General features: G+C 51.2%; 1 protein-coding gene across 1 annotated transcript; it reads right to left on the reverse strand.

Moving 5' to 3' along the window:
* Window positions 1-2911: 2911 nt before the first annotated feature.
* LHX5 (LIM homeobox 5) lies at window positions 2912-17549 on the reverse strand. Its single transcript, XM_007071898.4, has 5 exons — window positions 16756-17549; window positions 13921-14144; window positions 11688-11965; window positions 8733-8898; window positions 2912-4380 (listed from the first exon to the last, which is right to left on the reverse strand). The coding sequence occupies exons 1-5, from the start codon at window positions 16926-16928 to the stop codon at window positions 4013-4015; spliced, it is 1209 nt and encodes a 402-aa protein (XP_007071960.2). The 5' UTR covers window positions 16929-17549; the 3' UTR covers window positions 2912-4012.
* Between the last annotated feature and the right edge of the window lie 670 nt (window positions 17550-18219).

Below are 18219 nucleotides of genomic sequence, written 5' to 3' on the forward strand. Positions count from 1 at the left end.
AAGTAAAGAGGTAGGTGGGAAGGTATATGGGTGGAGTGGGTGGAGCAAGAGATAGATAATAATGAAAGAGCAGGAAAGAAGAGAAGAGAAGAAGACAATATGAGAAAAAGAAAGAAAGAAAGAAAGAAAGAAAGAAAGAAAGAAAGAAAGAAAGAAAGAAAGAAAGAAAGAAAGAGAGAAAGAAAGAAAGGTCATAGCGGGTCAGACCAAAGGTCCATCTAGCCCAGTATCCTGTCTTCCGACAGTGGCCAATGCCAGGTGCTCCAGAAGGAATGAACAGAACAGGAAATCATCAAGTGATCCATCTCCTGTTGCCCATTCCCGGCTTCTGGCAAAGAGAGGCTGGGGACACCATCCCTGCCCATCCTGGCTAATAGCCATTGATGGACCAAAACTAAACTCGATGACGACAGCCACAGTCAGATGCCTGGTTCGTGCCCCGAACCTCCAGCTCCAGAATAGTGTGGATGGGAAATGGTGACCCTGGCTCTGCGTTGCGGCAAAGCTCTGGTCTCCTCTCCTTGATCTGGGGGTCTCTTTTCAAGTCAGGATAGCGGACCCCAGAGAGTCTTCTGGGCCCTGCTGAGCCGGGGAGACTTTCCACTGATTTCAGTGGGCACTGGGTCAGGCCCTAAGGGAAGTCACCAGTTTGGGGTTCCTGTGAGAAAGCCAGCCCATCATAAAACGGGGAGAAGGCCCCAGCGAAGGGACTGAGGGGCCAGAGAGGCCTTGTGGTCGGCAGTTGCCATGTTGGGCCTAGGCTAGGAGACAGACAAGGCGGGTAAGGCTGTATCTTTTACTGGACCAACTGCTGCTGGTGAGAGATGTGGGCCCAAGGAAAGATGTCACCTCACCCAGCGGGTCCCGTGATTATCTCACAGTGGCAGGGGCTATTTCCAGAGTGAGCGGCAGCTGGGCTGCCCTGAAGAGAAGGAACCTTTTACAGCACTGGATACACAAGAACCACACACCCTCAGACGTTGGGCAGGGGAGGATCAGGGACGGTTCCTGGCTACTGCAAGTTAGCTACACCTCAACACAAGGCCTCCTGCCCCAACTGCCCCATCATCACCTTCCCTGCCTGCACCCCAGACAACGAGCAGCACACAACAGCAGCACCACTCGGTTTCTCCAGCAATGACGGGGCTGCTGACTATACCACCTCCCCCGACACCCACAGAGGGGGAGCTGCGCTTTCTTGAGCAATCCCACAGCAGCATGGGCCATCACTAGTCCTGGGCCCCCTGCTCCAGCCCGGAGAAGGTATTTTTCACCCACACTGAAAGGGAGCATGAGCCATGTAAAAAGGTCTCAGTCTCTGCCCTTTTTCCCTGCCCCTTTTCCTTGGCACAATGGGTTTAGCTCAGGGGGGTTAACAAACAACTGCAAGAAAGATCCAGCAGCATCAACAAGCTAAGCGCTGGTTCTGGGGCTTTCACCTGTTGTTTCCCAGGTGACCCCCGTCTTCTCCCACCGTCTTGGGCTGAGAGGCTAACGTCAGCAGCCTTTGGAGCCAGCACCAGCCTTTCCCATAACTCTGCACTGACGACGCACCCATGACACGCAGCGACCGTTAGTTTGAAATCAACGTGTCTCACAGCCCCCATTCTACCCCCAAAAGCCTCACTCCTAACACCCCCATGGGCAGCACTAGCTTCTTCGCAGAGAGAGGCCTTGTTTGCATTGGGGTGATTACAAAAAAAACAGGGCAATTCTTTCCAGAATTGTAAAGTAGCATCGAAAAGAAAACAGGGGTGTGTGTGTGCTGTGTGTCTAGTTGTGCATCTGTGTCAGTCGCCTTTGTACGTGTGTGTGACGAGATTATGTGTATAAAACAACTGAATTACATCCTTCAGCTAGTCATGCTGAGAAACTGAGGTCTGTCTCTCTCTCACACACACACACAAACACACTTTTAAGCCAATCATTGCAGACAATGTTATTTTAACAAAACTGACCACCTAGCTAGTTATAGCGATAAGGCCACTCTGATCGCCTCAGCCCTGAGCAGTTACTGACTCCCACAGCTGCTGGTCTACTGAGTCCGCCCTTGCTGGCTGGGCTGCACCGTGTACAATTCCGCCCTCTCCGAGCGGGCTTTCTGCTTCTCTCGGGCTGCTGCTGCAGGAGGAGGAGAGAAATGTGGCTGCCTAATTAAAATTGTCTCACTCCGTCTCTTTTCTTGGGCTATTGTGACAAGTGCGGCGCTCGCTTGGTAAATCATTCCTCTCGAGCTCCAATTTCCGGGTGGGGTTGGAGACTTGTTTGGGGGGTGGGGGTGGTTTGCAGAGAAGATGAAAAGATAATCAAAACACCCATTATCACTCTTTGCCTGTGTTGTGTATGCATTGACCTCAAGCTAATATGAATCTCAAGAGGCAAAAACAAACTGAAAGCAACCCCTCCTTGAATCTCACGGCGGCTCGATCCAAAGCCCACTGACGAAGCCGATGAAAGTCTTTCGGTCCCTTGGCTCGGATGGGCTTGGCCGTTTGAAGAAAGCCTGGCAAACGTCTCTGAGGGAAGATGACTTGGCATTGGAGCCTGGCATTGGAGCTCTCCTGACTCACAAGGGTTTTAATGGGCCTGCAGAAATTGGGTACTTCCGTGAGTAAGGGCTACTCAGCTGAGTCAGGACTGCAGGATGAACCCCCTGATGTCCTAGACACTTCTTGCCCAATGCTGGAGGGGGGCTATAATGACACTAACTACTAAATACCTCTGACACCGGGCAGCGCCATTGCAGTACATTGTAAAGAAGAGCGCTCGCTGCACAATATTTCAGCTGCACTGTCTCCTGCCAGAGCTTTTCCAACAATGTCAAGAAGCTAAAGCTATTGTGGCAGAATTTTTTAAACCCCAGTTGCTACTTTCCTTTTCTTAAAAAAAGGGACCAGGTGAATGAGGATTAGTTAACGAACAGGCCTTGTATTCACACTGAACGACACGAGCTAGTCAAGCTGCCGCCAGCTGCAAGAGGCAGTGGTGAAAGGAAATCCACAAGGCTTTTGAAAAACAATTTCTTTTCTTTTTAAAAAGTATTAGCCTTTTAAATATTTTTTAGGCAAACCTCTTTCCTGTCACTCCCCCTCACCCCCCCCCTTAAGAATATAAAAATGTTGGAGCATTAGTTGACTAAAGTACAATAAATAACCAGTAAACACAAAAACATACTTTATTTGTTTCTTCTTTATACAAAATAAAGAAACTAGAAGCAAAAACTATAATACATCCTTCAATCCGTGTGGCCTCCAATAAACTTTTGGGTTTGAAGTGGTGTTTGCCAGAGACATTCAGACTTGGATCGCTTTTTTATTGGTAGTTTTAGTTATATTTCTGCCCAGTGGAAAACAAAACAAACCCCAAGTCTCTCCAAACATTAAAGTTCCACAGTCCTGGAAAGCTAAACCAGAACTAACCACGAGGGGGCGCCTTGTCATCAGTGAAGGTTTTCTTTTGCAAGACACACCAGTTCCCATTCCCACCTCCATCACCACAAAACGAACCTTCTAATTAAAAAAAAAGTGGATTATGAGGGGGTTCCCCCCTTTCCAGATTAAGATTAAAAAGATGCAATTCTGGATTGAAGAAAGAAAGAAAGAAAGAAAGAAAGAAAGAAAGAAAGAAAGAAAGAAAGAAAGAAAAGCCCCCCCGCCCCCGAAAAGTAGGCAGTCCAGTCAATCAGGAAATCTGTGATCCAGTCCAGTTCAGCTTTGGTCCAAGAGATGCTGCTTCAGATCCTTGCAGAGGTTAGTCAGCACTGGCACGTTTCGGCAGCCGTGCCTGCTCACACGTGGCGAGGAAGAAAGACACTGAGTGCGGGGCCCCCCGCGGCCTGTGGTCCTGTGGCTTGGGGTGGGGGTGGGACTCCGGAGAATTTTGGCATCAGTGTCAGGCGGCCGGTTTTGGTTCCTGGTGTCTTAGCCGGGGCTGGGACGAGGAGGCTGGATCTGCCTGGGGCAGAGGGAGCCGGGGGTCCCCAGCACCCCCACACCCCCTGGCTGGGTCAGCCCTACCACACCGCTGCCTCGTTCAGCTCCTGGTTTGGATGCGAGAGGGGGCCGCTGTACCCGCTGTTGCTGGACATGGAGAAAGGGGGGCTGGGGCCGCCGCTGAAGACCTCGCCGGGAATGGGGTGCAGCGAGCCGGTCAGGCCCGGCTCGGGGCTCGGGGTGTCGGGGTGCGAGATCATGTCGGTGTACCTTTGGTTTTCGGAGGAGTGGTGTCCGGGGAGCGGGGGCTCCAGGGGCCCCAGGGGCGTGGAGCCGGGCCCTGAGGTCGGAAGGTAGCTGGAGTCTGCTGGGGACTGGGCTTGCGAGGGAGGCCCGTGGGGGAAAAAATCGTAGTTCCCGCCTGGCCCGTAGTAGTCTCCTTGGTAATCTGGAGCAGGGGAGAGAGAGGAGGGTGAGGCGGGGCCGGGGCGCTCCAGAGCCTCCCCGGCCCAGCTGAAACCAGACTCCCCAGCCCAGAGCCCGAGGGTTTTCCGGGACTGGCCGGAGCTAGCGCCTCCCACCCCCAGGAGCGGCTGCGAACTGTCTGCGCGCAGGGCCACACCGCCCCGAGGGCCAGGTGCGCACCTCTCTCCCCGCAGCCGGTACCCAGCACACGCGCAAAGGCGGTCAGGGGCCCGGTACAGCAACGCGGAGAGGGGCGGGCCTTTGCCGCCGCCTGGCCCGTCGCTTCTGCTCCACCACAGAAGAGCAGCTCATGGAAGTGAGCTTTCAGGGTCCGGCATTTATTTGCTGGCTGCTTCTTTCACTGCCTGTCCCCACCCTAAGCCGAGCGACACCCATTTCCAGATCCTGTGACAAAAACCAGGGAGGGCTTGGTTCAAACGCGTTACTGGGGCCCCACGATTATCCAGCTCAATTGTCCAACGGGCGAGCAAGGTCTAGGATCAGAAGCCGGGACATTTTTATCAGCTACAGAGATTTGTATCTGACACTTGCGCGCTTTTTTCGGAAGCCACCAAGCTGCAGAATATCCCACCTTCATCACGTGCAAAAGAACAGAATAAACAGATTCCTAACCGTGCACTAGTGACTGTAACCGTTAATAGCCCCAACGTCTTCCACTAACCAGATAAAGCGGAAATGCTTTCAGAGGAGATAGAATTATAACAACACGTCTAATAAATATTTTCCCGAGGGAAATGGGAAAGGGGGTTAGGTTGTAATTTTTAAAAGGTTTTGCTTCAAATAAGTAGGAGCGGATGGGGAAAAAACAGTGTATTTAAGTCGATGAACCCCCCTAAGTAATATCGACATTGATTGCGCTTTCATCCTGACAAGCAACCCCCCCAGCACCCCCCAGAACAACAGCATCACAGTGGGAATCTTTGAAAATAGCGGAAGTCTCTGGAAAGCCGCGAAATCCGGGACATGATTAGAAACCTCTGGGGGGGGGGGGGGGGGGGGAGTGTATCTGAACGCGCTGAATTTCTTCCCAAACGTAAAAACAAAATAGTCTCCATAATTGTAACTGACCAAAAATTAATAAAAAGAACTAGAAAAGGTGTCACTGTCTATAGCGCTCTGTAAAAAAAAAAAAATCTACCCTCACAACTCCAGGGAGATCTTTCTCTCTAGATACAGGAGGATGGGAGAGAGAGAGAGAGAGAGAGAGAGAGAGAGAGAGAGAGAGAGAGACTGTGTAAATGGCTGGATGGAAAAAAATCTGTTATTTAGCTGGCACAGAAGGAAAGAACAGGAGGATTTTCCCCCCGCTCAGCAATGGCAGGGTTGCAAGGGAGGGGTCATTTTTCTAAGCCCCCAGCTCACGCAGCAGCCAGGCAGGCTGGCAACCCCCAGCTAGGGCTAGCTCCAGCTTTCAGCGCCCCCTCCCCACATCCCAAGCTGCCTTCAGTGGCGGGGCAATGACCCCCCTCCCCCGCCCGCACCCCAACAGGCACCGCTAGGGAGAGATCGGCCCCTGCGTGTCGTGAAGGGGCCGAATTTCGAGGGGCCACATGGCCCGAGCGGGGAGGGGAAGGAGCCGACAAGGGGGAGAAAACAACTAGCAAACACGCAGGGCCCGGCCCCTGTGATAGTGACCTTCCATATGCTCCGGGAGCTCGGAGGTAATTGGAACAAATGCCGTCTGAAAGAGGTACAAAAGGGGGCAGCTGGAGCTTTGTTCCCGGGCACACACGCGGGGGGGCGGGGGCTGAGTGGGAGCGGGGCTCTGTTCATTCAGACAGCTTCATCACAATGCCCCTTTCTTACTTGCTGCAGGGGTGCAAACTTGGCCAAGGACCGGACGGAATCTCTAACAGGGGGATTAGAGGAGATCTCGACAAGCTGAGCTCGCATTCAGGGCGAGGGAGGGCGGGGGGATGTGGGCGGCTGCGGGGGGAGTGGGGGGGGGGGGCGACGACCCTTCAAACAGATGCCACAGGAAGGGTGGCAAAGTCATGGCAACCGGCCCTCACCTTCCCTCCTACCCGCTGCCTTGGCCAGTTGGGTCCTTAGCTCGTTGGTTTCTGGGCGAGAATGATCCGTGATCGGTACCTCCGGGCCAATGAGCAGCGGGGGCGAGAGAGAGAGAGAGAGGTGGAAAGAAAGTGAAGGAAAGATGAAGGGTTGGAGGGATGGAAAGAAGGAAAGAGGAAGGGATGGAAAGAAGGAAAGAGAAAAGGACGGAGGAACGGAAAGAAAGAAAAAAGGATGGAGGGATGGAAAGAAGGAGAGAGGAAGGGACGGAGGGATGGAAAGAAGGAGAGAGGAAGGGATGGAGGGATGGAAAGAAGGAGAGAGGAAGGGATGGAGGGATGGGAAGAGACAAGGACGGAGGGATGGGAAGAAGGAGAGAGGAAGGGATGGAGGGATGGAAAGAAGGAGAGAGGAAGGGATGGAGGGATGGAAAGAAGGAGAGAGGAAGGGATGGAGGGATGGGAAGAGACAAGGACGGAGGGATGGGAAGAAGGAAAGTTTGGGAATAGGTTGTATTCAAACTCCTCGAATCCAGCGAGATTCCATTACAGCCTGGGGCTGGGGCTGCCGGGCCGCTCTGGGCTCCGAGCGCCTTGGGCGGGTTTGCGGAGGGGCTAGTCGAGCCCCGCGGCCATGAACTCACAGCATCCCCGGGTTTCGCTGCTGGGGAGCAGCGGCAGAGACAGGGCAGCCCCCTGCCTTTCGCGTGTTACTTTCTGTACGAATGATGCTTCCTTTAAAAGACCCACCCAGTCTCTGTCACGCCAGGAGCGCGCTCCATCTGCCATGCGATGTATTTCTAAGGGCGGGACTGGGAGACGAGGGAATCCCCTTCTGCCTCAAAAGCCGAATCGACACAACCACAACCCCCACCCCCCACCGCGCCGCTCCTCTGGCCAGGAAACAGCCCCCAAGCCGCAGGGAAGGTATCTTTCGCCTCCTGTCTGTGAGGTGGGTTTCATGATCATTTGCCAGCTGTGCGTCTAAATCCGGAGCGTTTACTCCTGGGAGTAAACTTTATTCAGGCGACGAGTCCTACAGAGCCAGAATCTGGGGTCGGTTACACCGGTGTGAATCCGGATTCACACCAGGGGTAACTGAGGTCAGAATCCGGCCCCTGGCTGTGGACAGGACAGGAGTAAGGTAACCGGGCAGGACCTCGCACCGGAGCAGTAAATTTACCCCCAGTAGTAAAGTCTGGAGGATCGAGCCCTACAGCATCACAGCGGGAGCTTCTCTATGGCGCCCCGCGCAGCTCCCGTGAAATCCGGAACCCTTCACGTACGGGACGGAGAGGGACTTTAACTGGAGATTAACTCTTTCCTTTCTCTCGGGAATCCCAGATTGCATCAGCAGCGCATGGGTGCGATCTAACCCCTAGGGGCACGAGAGGCGGCAAAGCCCCCCAAAGACCGCATCTCTTCCTGTCTATGTACAATCGCCGAGTAGAAGGAGACACACCCGGCAACCACGGCTCCCCCACTTCTCCCGGCTGCGGAGCTCCCGGAAATAGGACAAAGGCCTACGCGCCGGGGTTTGCTCCACTCAGGCGATGTTCAGGGCACAGAAGGTAACAGTTTTACCAGACCCACAAATTCCTTCCCCCTCCCGCACCCAGCCAGGAAAGGCGGTAACAATGAAGAGAATCCGGAGCTAACACTTTGGAAGGAAGTGGCGTGAACCGGATTGGGAGAAAGCACCAAGACCTTCCCTTAAGGACAAACTCCAGAGTCTTACGGCCAGTTAATACAGAACGCAAGCAGCGGGCTCTCTCCTTTAAAAGACACAATGAAATGCTATAAAATGTAATAGACTTCAGAGCCTTAATTTCTTAAGGTGGCAAAAGAAAGAATAAAAAGAAACGAGAAAGAAAGAACAAATGAACAAACCAAAGAAAGAACAGTGATCAAATAGAAAAGAACGAACAAATAAATCGATTAACAGGAGAGAAAAATGAAAGAATGAACAATGATCAAATAAAAATGAACAAATGAATGGACAAGAAAGAAAAATGAAGAAGAACAATAATCAAATACAAATGAACAAATGAATGGACGAACAAGAAAGAAAAGAAAGAAAGAACCAGGATCAAATAAAAATGAATGAAAGAAAGAAAGACAAAGAAAAGTGAAAGAATGAAAAATGATCAAGAAGAAAGAAAGAATGAAAGAAAGAAAAAGAAGGATTCCTCCAGCCTTAATTTGTTTGCTCTGGGATCTGTGTTTGTTTTGTTTTTACAATGTTTGAATACAAGGAGTGTTAGGAGGTCATCCAGGAAGTGATCCATAAAATGCTCATTACCTCCATAATAAGAGTAAGGGGTAGAACCCAACATTTCAGATTCATCCAGCCTGCCTCCCAGAGGGCGCATGCGCCGAGGACTCCTGAAGAAGGCATGCCTCCTGGCCCCCAGCGCGCTCAGCTGTTTCATTCTCCTCTCTTTGGACCTTCGATTCTGGAACCAAACCTGCGGGCAGATTAAACAACATCAGCAACGTGGTGACAACATCCCCCCCCCCCCAGCTCCCGCCAGCTGCCTCCCAAGGCCCCGTCAAGCCACACGGGCGCTTTGGAGGGGCCGGCACAACAGTTCTGATCTGCCTGCTTTTAACTGGCCTGGCCTGTCTCCTGCACTACGTGTCTGCCCCAGGACGGCCGCGGTCTCCAGACTAATCGACTAACGCACGGACTGGTCTCTGCGATGTAGGGGCGCATAGATCTGCTGCTGTACACACGTATACAGCCAGACCGGGAAGCTGGTGGTGTTAATAGGATGCCAGCTAAGAGGCGGGTTCCCTTCACATGATCGCCTCAAGATGTTCCAAGTTTCTCCTGCAGGATTTGCCAGATGAAGGCAGCAGCAAGTCACATCCTCCCCCCGCCAACTCCCAGCTGACAGGCTCCCCGAAGATCCACTTTCCCATTCTTTGGACAAGCTGAATACTTTCTGGACCCTTTACAAGAGGCAGGCGAAGAGGCTCTGAAGAAAAATGAAGAGAAACTTCCAACCGGGGGATTAAACTCTGCAGTTTAGCCAGTGGAGCAGATTGGCTTTGAATTAAAAAGAAGAGGAAAGTTGCGAGTGAACTCTGAGAACCATCCAAGAGTGAAGGATTTTTGCACACCCTTGGAGAGGTTTATAATGAAGTGTGCTTCCTACCCCCCCTCCTCTAAAGCCGAGAAGACATAAAGGCAATTAAAGGGACTTTTCAAACTGCAAACAGTTGTGGGGGTGCCTGCTTTCCTAATCTAGCTATCCACTCATCGACAGAAACGTAGAGCAATACAGAGTGTATGGAGACAGATAGAAATGTATAGCAATAAATGAGAACACTGAGAATATGTACAGCGCCCGATGCTAAAGCGGGAGGTGGGGGGGGGGGGGGGCAAGACAGGAATTCTTGGACATTTTCCCATCTTGCAGATTTCAGAGGTGAAATACAGAACACTCCATCCCTCCTTTTGTTTGGTCTGGAACAATTTTTTTTCACACGCTCTACACTATATATTTGCCAACAGTACAGCAAAAACGCCTTTGAATGTATTACTTTAGCAGTAGCAAGAGACCCGAACATACTTCTCTGGTTTACCTCAATCTATGTCTCTGTTTTGGAAATTGTTTTGATTCCTCCCCAATTTCCTCTTTAATATAAATGTGCAGATTCTCTTAACCAACAGTGTGAATAAATCTTGTTGCAAAATGTCAAGACAGACAGCTCTCGGGTTGACCCAGTTTAAAGGACTGAAGTTAATTTCTTCTCTAGACCCCCTTTGCTTTACAGCTTTTTTTATGATTTTCACTTTTAATTTATGGTTAATGGATTTTTGGGCGGGGACCGCTCTGAACTCTTTTCCGCTGACTGGCTTAGCCTGAAAGTCCCACCAGGCAAGTACAGGATAAAGAGATTTTAATGAAGAACTGACATTGCTTCAAATAAGTAAGCAGGGAACTGAACGAAGGTTGAGGCATCTGGTTGACATCGTGTTTGGAAGAACTTGCCATCAGGTATTGGATGGAGATGTAATAATCCGGCCTGCTGGATTTTGCATCCAGCACCAGATATAGCCTATAGACCCGGAGTCTACTGGGGACTGCTTGGTCGTTTTTTTGTTTTTGGCTAACATGGCCTCCATTTGGATTGGCATCATCTCCCACTGATGTCAACCGGAGCCTTTTCATTGACCTCGTTGGGAGCTGAGTCAGTTCTTTAGGGAACTTGGATCTGATCCGAAACTCACTGAAATCAATGGGAGTCGATCCACTTTGGATAACTCCCTCAAAGCGCTGCCCAGAGTGCGTGGGGGGCTCAAACCCGCACGGGAAAGGCTGAGTCCCAAACTCCAGGCCTGGGTTGGTCAGCAAGTCTGCAGATCCACGTCTGGCGTAAGGGCCAGATCCAAAGGACTGGAGCCTTTCCATCGAGTTCAGAGGGCTCTGGAGGGGGCGCTAAGCACACCAATGCTTGAGACTGAGTGCTGGCTTTCGCCTGAGGACTCTCCAGACGAAGAAAACAATTATATAACTAGAGAGCTTTCAAAACAAAATCTCTGATCATCATCGCTAGTACTAACAACAGTGGCCAATTATTAGAACTGTTATCATAATATTGACGAGGAAATTGTCCTCTTGGTTAGGCGAGAGGAAGCGTTCAGAATCTAGAGAACACCACAAGAGGGACAGTAAGAATTGAGCAGTGGCGTGGGAGTGAGGGGTCCTAGGTTCGGGTTCCAGCTTTGCCACATGGATGAATCTTTGCAAATCACTTAGCTGCCTTGTGCCTCAGTTTCCCCATCTATAAAGTGGGGGCTTACCTCATTCGTAAAGCCTCTTAAAGGGGTATGTATAATTATTACCAAGGGGAGATATTCATGGCAAAGATCTACTTGGCCTCGCCTTTGTTAACATATGCCAATTTCCTCCGACACTTTGGCATCTTGCCAGAACCCTTTTCTTTAAATATCAGAATTTTCTCTCCCCTCCTCCCCCTCCCACTTCTCACAGCCCTGAAGTGGGACTGCTGAGTTTGGGACGTCACAGTCATCTCCATGGCGACAGGCTGTGATGTAACAAAAGTAGGTGGCTGGGAGCTGGACCCCAAGGGATCCAAAGAGAGGGAAGCAAGAATGACTCGGATACGTGCTCGCCCCACCTGGTTAAGCAGATGGCGATGCTATGGGCGGTCACTCTAGTCCCTGTTTTTGATCCTTTCTCCTATGCTCTGCTATGGCACCCCTCGTAGCTGCGCTTGTCTGTACCTGGATCACTCTCATGTTGAGCCCTGTCTCCTGGGCCAGCTGTTCCCGGATGTGCCTGGTAGGTTTGGGGGTAGCAGCAAAGGCAGCCTTGAGAGTCTCCAGTTGCTTGGCTTTAATTGTAGTCCGAGGTCCCCTCCTCTTGGTGCCCGAGTTCTGTTCCTCGTTCTCGTTGTTGGTGGTCTCTTTGTCCGAGGAGGTGGAGTTGTCTGTTTCCTTTGTATCATCCTGCATGGGGTCCTGGAGATCCGGGGACAAACTTCTGTCTGTGCAGGAGGACACTGCAAGGGAGAGGCAGAGGGAGATGGATGACTCTGGGCAGAGACGGGACCTTCACCCCCACGGTCCCTCCCGGGGAGGGGGGGGGTTGAACTTCTTTGGAGGCCAGATCCTCCTAACTCTCTGCGCTAATTTAACACGAATCAATCACTCCCCCGTGAACACCACGAAGAGTTAATGAGGGTCTGAATCAGCAGCAACATGGGCTCATCGGGCTATGTGGCAACAGGGAAGCGCAACACCCCCGGCCTTTTCTGCCACTGGAGCAGGCAGAGGGTGTGACTCCGGTGTGAAACCTCTGGCTTCGGTGGCGTCGCATCGGATTTACGACAGGGTGACTGGATCCGGATGGCAGATTTGCAACCCATTGGCATAGAAGGAGCTGTCCAAGGCTCCCACACTGGGGAAGGAAGCGCTTTCGTTTGGACCAGCTGAGCGTTTTCCTTTAAGACACAAATCGAGCCGCAGCTGGGGAACAAGAACCCATGCCACAAAGCCCTGGCTGTAACCACCGGGGCTCGGGGATTTCCTTCACCGCCTTGGCCCTGGCTCATCCCCCCACGCTTCGGAGCCAGCGAAACCCCGACCCTGGGATCGGAAATAGGCCAGCTGCCCGCCTCCCCCGCTCCCAAACAGGCCCCTAAGGTGAAGACCGCCGGGCAGCCTCTGCTCGCCTGGCTCCGAGCAGCGCCCAAGGGAGCCGCCTGGCAAGATCCAGCCGCAGGTACCGAAAGGACCCCAGGGGAAGGGGGGAGCACAGGCCACAGGCATAGACCGCTGTGCCAGTGAGGGCCCGATCCCGCTGCCCTGATGCCGAGACAGCTTCCAAGGAAGTCAAACGGGAGTTCTGCCTCTGCCTCAAGAGAGGAGGATCGGGCCCACAACGCGTGCTCCTGTGAATGCGAACAGCCTGCACTGTACACACACGCCGCAATGAGACACAGACACAGCAGACTAGCAGAGCTGGGGATCTGGGGCATTCAATCCATTGCGTTTTATGAGGGGCTCTGACAGACAGAAAGGAAGGAAAATCTGAGGATCTCTGTGTGATTCTAGGGGAAAGGAAGGCAGTTTATCAGTAGAGGGAGAAAGTGGAAGGCCTCAGGAGCTGTTAGCCCCATGGCAGTGAAGGGATCGCTCCCGAGTGAGGGTTGGGAGCTTGGGGCCTTGTCTGGATTCTCTTCACACATAAGGAAGCCGGGAAAATATCCCAGGCCATGGGGATGTTTTAAAGATCGCAGAGCGTGGATGGCGTTTAGGGGAAGGTAATGTTCGTAGCCCAAATCAAACAGGAACCCGGAAAAACAGCTGTCTCCCCAAACTGCCACATCCCCCTTCCCGGGTCTGGTCACATGTTCCCCAGCTGGGTCTGTAAATGTAATTGACAGCGGCCGCTTTTCCCCAGCGCCTGCTGAATGTGCCCCCTGGATTTTTTTAAATGGAAATATCTCTTCGCTCTTCACTTCCAACCCTGGCTTTACCCTGCATCCTCCTCCCACTCCAGCCCCTTCCCCCCAGCCCCTCATCCAGGTTTTAGTCCACTTTTCTGCTCTCCCTCCACCACCCTCTCCGAACCGTCAGTATTTTGAGAAATAGGAAAAAAAGAAAAAAAGGGGGGGGGGACACCCAGGTATATGTATAAAGATCAAAAATAATAAATCGGTAAAGGATCCCCCCCAAATACACCCATACTTGTGGGTATAGGACAGCGATAACTCAGGTTGTATCTGGTGCCAGTGTGTGTGTGTGTATGTGTGTGTGTGTGTGTGTGTGTGTGTGTGTGTATGAGAGAGAGAGAGGCCCAGCCAATACAAAAAAGACTTCAAGACCCGCAGTTTTCTAGAATTTGCTGTTGGAATAAGAAACTAAAATCCCCTCCCGGATGCGTTTTAAATTCACACCTATGCTAGGCCTCTACGGTCCCACCCCCGGTTAGAGGCTGGCGGACGCTCCATACCTGAGTTGAGGCTCCCTTCCTTTAAGCTGGGCGAGTTCAAATAGTCCTCTTTGCAAACAAATTTGTTTTCGTCTATGATATAAAGTTCCTCTCCGGTGGAGAGCTGTTTGTTGCAAACCATGCACGTGAAACAGTTCAGGTGAAAGACTTTGTTTCGGGCTTTCCTGACGAGGTCGCTTGGAGAGATGCCTTGGGAGCAGCCTGCGCATTTGGTACCGAACCGCCTAAAAACGGAGCGAGAGAGAGAGAGACAGGAGGAAAGTAAATACCCGGGTGCTTAGCGGCCCGGCCTCCCAGTCCCCTATAAGTGCATCCCCCCAACTGCAGGCGCGTGGGTGGAGAGGGGTGGGGAGATGAGGCCATGAAAGCAATTGCCTGGATTCCGACAATGAAAGGAAAGCGGATTTGGTCGCCAACAAAATGCGTGCGCAAAATGATTCCTCTCGCGGCGAGCAAAACGCGCCTCAAGTAGCCCAAGAGAGGACTCGCGTTTACTTGTGAATGATCGCCCAGCACCGAGTGCCCTTGTTTGACTCCATACTAATGGACACCCCCCCTCACCCCCACTTTAATAGTTCCGTCTCCATGGGAAATATTCTGGGGAGTCTGTTTTGTTTGATCCCTCCCTTATCTCCGGCAGGTAGAAAGTGTCCTCGGCATTACAGCATTTGCTCAATTCGGTTTTGCTCAGACACGGCGCGGAGGAAGGGAAAAATCCTTCTCTTTGGGGCGCCCAAGTTGGGAGGCGAAGGGGCAATTTTCGGAGCTGTATTTTGGGGCAGACATGCATTGGTAGCTAGATCGCAGCTCAGAATAAGGCGAGGGAAGTGGACAAGGTTTTTATAGATGCGCGTGAATGCCTGTGATGCAGATGGGCCGCTTTAAGGAACGGCCACGGTTCGGTGTAAAAAATAACGATCCGCTTTGGTTTTGCGGGATTTATGGAGCAATTTTTACCCCCCACTGTATCCACCAGAAATCTGCAGAGCGTTTGCATTCTTTTTCAGGCTGCATTTCGCGAGGACATAGGAGGTAACCAATGGATCTTCCCTCACAGTCATAATTCCTATGAATATTCCTGTTCTCTTCCATGAGGTCACATTTCAGTTAGTAAATATCTAACCGGGACACTTTGGTTGTTAGAGGGGTGGTTAGTTCCAAAAGAGAAACACAGAGGGCTGCTTATTTAACTCAAAATACAAGTGGGGAGAGGGGATGTGAGGATCCTAAAAATGGTCTCCCCCTTCCCCAATAAAACAACCCACACACCAGTGCTGAAAATGGGTCTAGTTTTGATCTCCTTTTATTCTGCATTCTAGCCCCCTCCCCGATTGATTGAATGAATGATTGATTATTATTACTATTATGCATTGCAGAAAGGGAATATTTTTCCTAGGGAAGCAATAGAATCGTATCTGTTTTTCAAAGCAGGAAATTTAGTTTCCACTTTGGGGTGTTGATTCGGGCTCCCTAGAGGTTTGAGGGCTAGTGGAAGTGGGGTGGACGATGGGGGAGAACGTGAGGAATAAAACTGTTTTTTCCCCTCCCTTGTTTAAACACAACTTCTAACAGCTTCACTTTCCATGACGTTGATTTAGTGAAAGCATTAGAAGTCATAAGTCATTTTTTTGTCTTATCCTGGAGCATAATTGGCTCATCTGCACCTTATCAAAAATCATTAAAGGCATTTAAGGAGTTGCAGCGTGAGGGGTGCTGAATGCAAAGGGGCCGTTAAAGGTAGTTTACATGTGTAAAGGCGAGTGTGACACTTAACCTATTCAAATTCACCTTCATTAGGGCCTACTGGACTAGGAAAACTGCCGTCTCCCTCCACTCTGTATTAATCATCCCCTGAGCTTTTCACCCTTTAGCTAAACAAATGCCCACATTTACCTCAATTACAGCCAGAAACAAAAGGCCAGGCGATATTTAGGGCGATTTTACATTTTCAATGAGTTCATTTGTTGATTTAAAAGAAAAGGGGGGGGGGGAGGGGACGGCACAGGACAAGTTTGCTCTGTGCACGTATAGCCAATTAGACCACAAAGCCTTGCTCCTAACCCTTGCTAGGAACTTTAGTGTGCTTTTGAGAATTCCCAGTTCAGGCAGGAATGTTGGGGCAAAGGAGTTTGGGGATGTCCCCCCATATTCCGCTCTCTGGCCTCTCTGCACTTGAGTTCTGATTTACGCTCTGCCTCTCCGCAATACAAGTAGCTTTGTTTTTAAAGCCCCCGGGCATTCGAAAATCAGTTTTCTGCTGAGAGAAGTTTTATTCTTCTGTACTCCGGAATAATTTTTTTCAAGTAACCTACGAACCCGTACTCTCTCGCCTGGCGTGCGATCCGCTCGGATCGGGGTCAACCGTGTGCATATACCTACATTAAAAGCATTCGAATGGGGTTACAGAGCGAACAAGGAGCTTGGAGCCCCCCCCCCCCCCCCCGGTTCTAGGATCTTCCCTTCTGTACAGAAAACTCTGAGGAATATCGCAAAAGGAGGAAATTGACAATAGGGACAACAAGACGCCTGCGGATTTTAAAAAATCACTGAAACCGACCTGGCGTGCGGCTAATAAATGGATCCCCCCCCCCATAGGCACATATAGGGTTCCTTTGGGGAATTGGAGTGGCATATAGATCTGACACCTTTTGCAGCATCGGGAGTCCACAGCGACCGATGGAGGAGACGCCAACAAGGTGCCAATTACAGAACGCGCTCAGCTCAGTGGCTAGGACGCTAGGCAAGGCGCAGAAGCAGGGTATCGCTCTGTAACCTTGCCCCGCTATGCTAGCCAAGCAGGCGGGGAAGGGTTCGCCTCCTCCTTGCGGGACTTACCTGAAAAAGTCATTTTTGCAATAAAGCTTGCCTTCCCTGGAGAAGCATTTCTCCGTCAGGTTGCACTTGCATTCGCAGCACTGGACACATTTAATGTGCCATGCCCTGTCCAACACGTTCAGCAGAAACCTGTCCAGGATGGGCCGCTCGCAGCCTGCACAATGCACCATCATGACCTCCGCAGAGGAAGGCGAGACCAGCAAAATAAAGCAGAATGCAACCCCCACCGCGCCGCCGAAAGCGATCGCAAAGGGGGGAAACGGAGAACAACACTGTCAGCTTCTTGCCTTCTTCTCCTGGGCGTCCTGAGGGCAGGCAAAAAGTGTCGCGTGGACTTCCCAGACCCCCCCCCCCCCACTCTTCCCCCACGCCCCCCACACCTCTCCCAGCAGGTTCAATGTGGGGAAGCCAAGCAAAGATATCCTGGTGGGGTGACTTGCCCGGTGCTTTTCAATTTAGCAGCATCTCGGCCTGGAGCAGCATCAGCGCCTCTGTGGAAGCAGCCGGTCCACGAAAGGGATTAATAATAACACAGAACAATCATAATCATCATAAAAAGCCAGGAGCCCGGTGTTCCTACGTGTAGATGGCTGGTTGGGACTTTTCTCCACTTTCACGCTGTTCCCATCTTCAGCTTTGTCTCCCAGTTTAGTAATTCGCGCATCCTTATTCAGATTTGGTGACGTCTCGCGGAACGTAGAGAGGCCGAGGGCCAATGAGAAGGCGGTGGCCATGGCAACCTCTTAATTTATAGCATATCTAAATTGGCTCCAGCCTTGTGCTTGGCACAGAGGGAAAAAAACAAGGCACCACTATTGTTGAGTAGTAGGTTTTACCTGGTGCGGGGGCTAAGTAAGTATTTACCTTTATTTTGTTTGCAGGGGTGGGTGGGTGCAGATTTACTTTTTGCGGTGGAGGGGGGGGGGTTAATATTTTATCTTTCTCTTCTTGGGGCGCTGGGGGGAATGAGACCTCAGAGAGGTCACTGCACCTGCAAAACCAGCTCTGTTTCGCCTCCGTGTCAACAGAAAGCCAGTGAAAGCAGCTAATGGCCTCTTTGCATAAGCAGAAAAGGTGGAAATTCTGGCTCTTTTGTCAAGTGATCTCCATGAATCCAAATTTAAAAAAGAGAAAAGCCAAAGGACCCCGATCTAGGGGGTGTTTAGGCCACTGGCATGCTGAGGGAGTGCCCCCCAGGAGAAGGCAGGTTCAGACAATGTCTTGGGATGAAAAGTTATCTGTCTTGTACTTCTCAGATATTAAGGTAATTGACCCCCCGGCGAGCTAGTTGGCCTTTGTTATACAGATGGGCGGGGGGAGTATTTTAAAAAAAAGGTTTTACTTTGAGTAATTTACAACATCTTTAAAGCCAGAGTCAACATGAGAATGAAGGGAGGAGAACCAGGAAAGCAAACCCCCCCTGGAAAGAGAGAGCCTTGCTGTTCTTGTGCTGTTGTGTATGAT

This window comes from Chelonia mydas, chromosome 15, assembly GCF_015237465.2.
Source record: "Chelonia mydas isolate rCheMyd1 chromosome 15, rCheMyd1.pri.v2, whole genome shotgun sequence".
NCBI classification, from domain to species: domain Eukaryota; kingdom Metazoa; phylum Chordata; order Testudines; family Cheloniidae; genus Chelonia; species Chelonia mydas.

Coding starts and splice junctions, on each gene's coding strand:
- LHX5 (XM_007071898.4), bottom strand. CDS start 16,928: ATGATGGTGCATTGTGCAGGCTGCGAGCGGCCCATCCTGGACAGGTTT. Junction 14,145..16,755: donor TGCAAAAATGACTTTTTCAG/GTAAGTCCCGCA, acceptor CTCCGTTTTTAG/GCGGTTCGGTACCAAATGCG. Junction 8,899..11,687: donor TCAACATGAGAGTGATCCAG/GTACAGACAAGC, acceptor ATCTGCCCGCAG/GTTTGGTTCCAGAATCGAAG.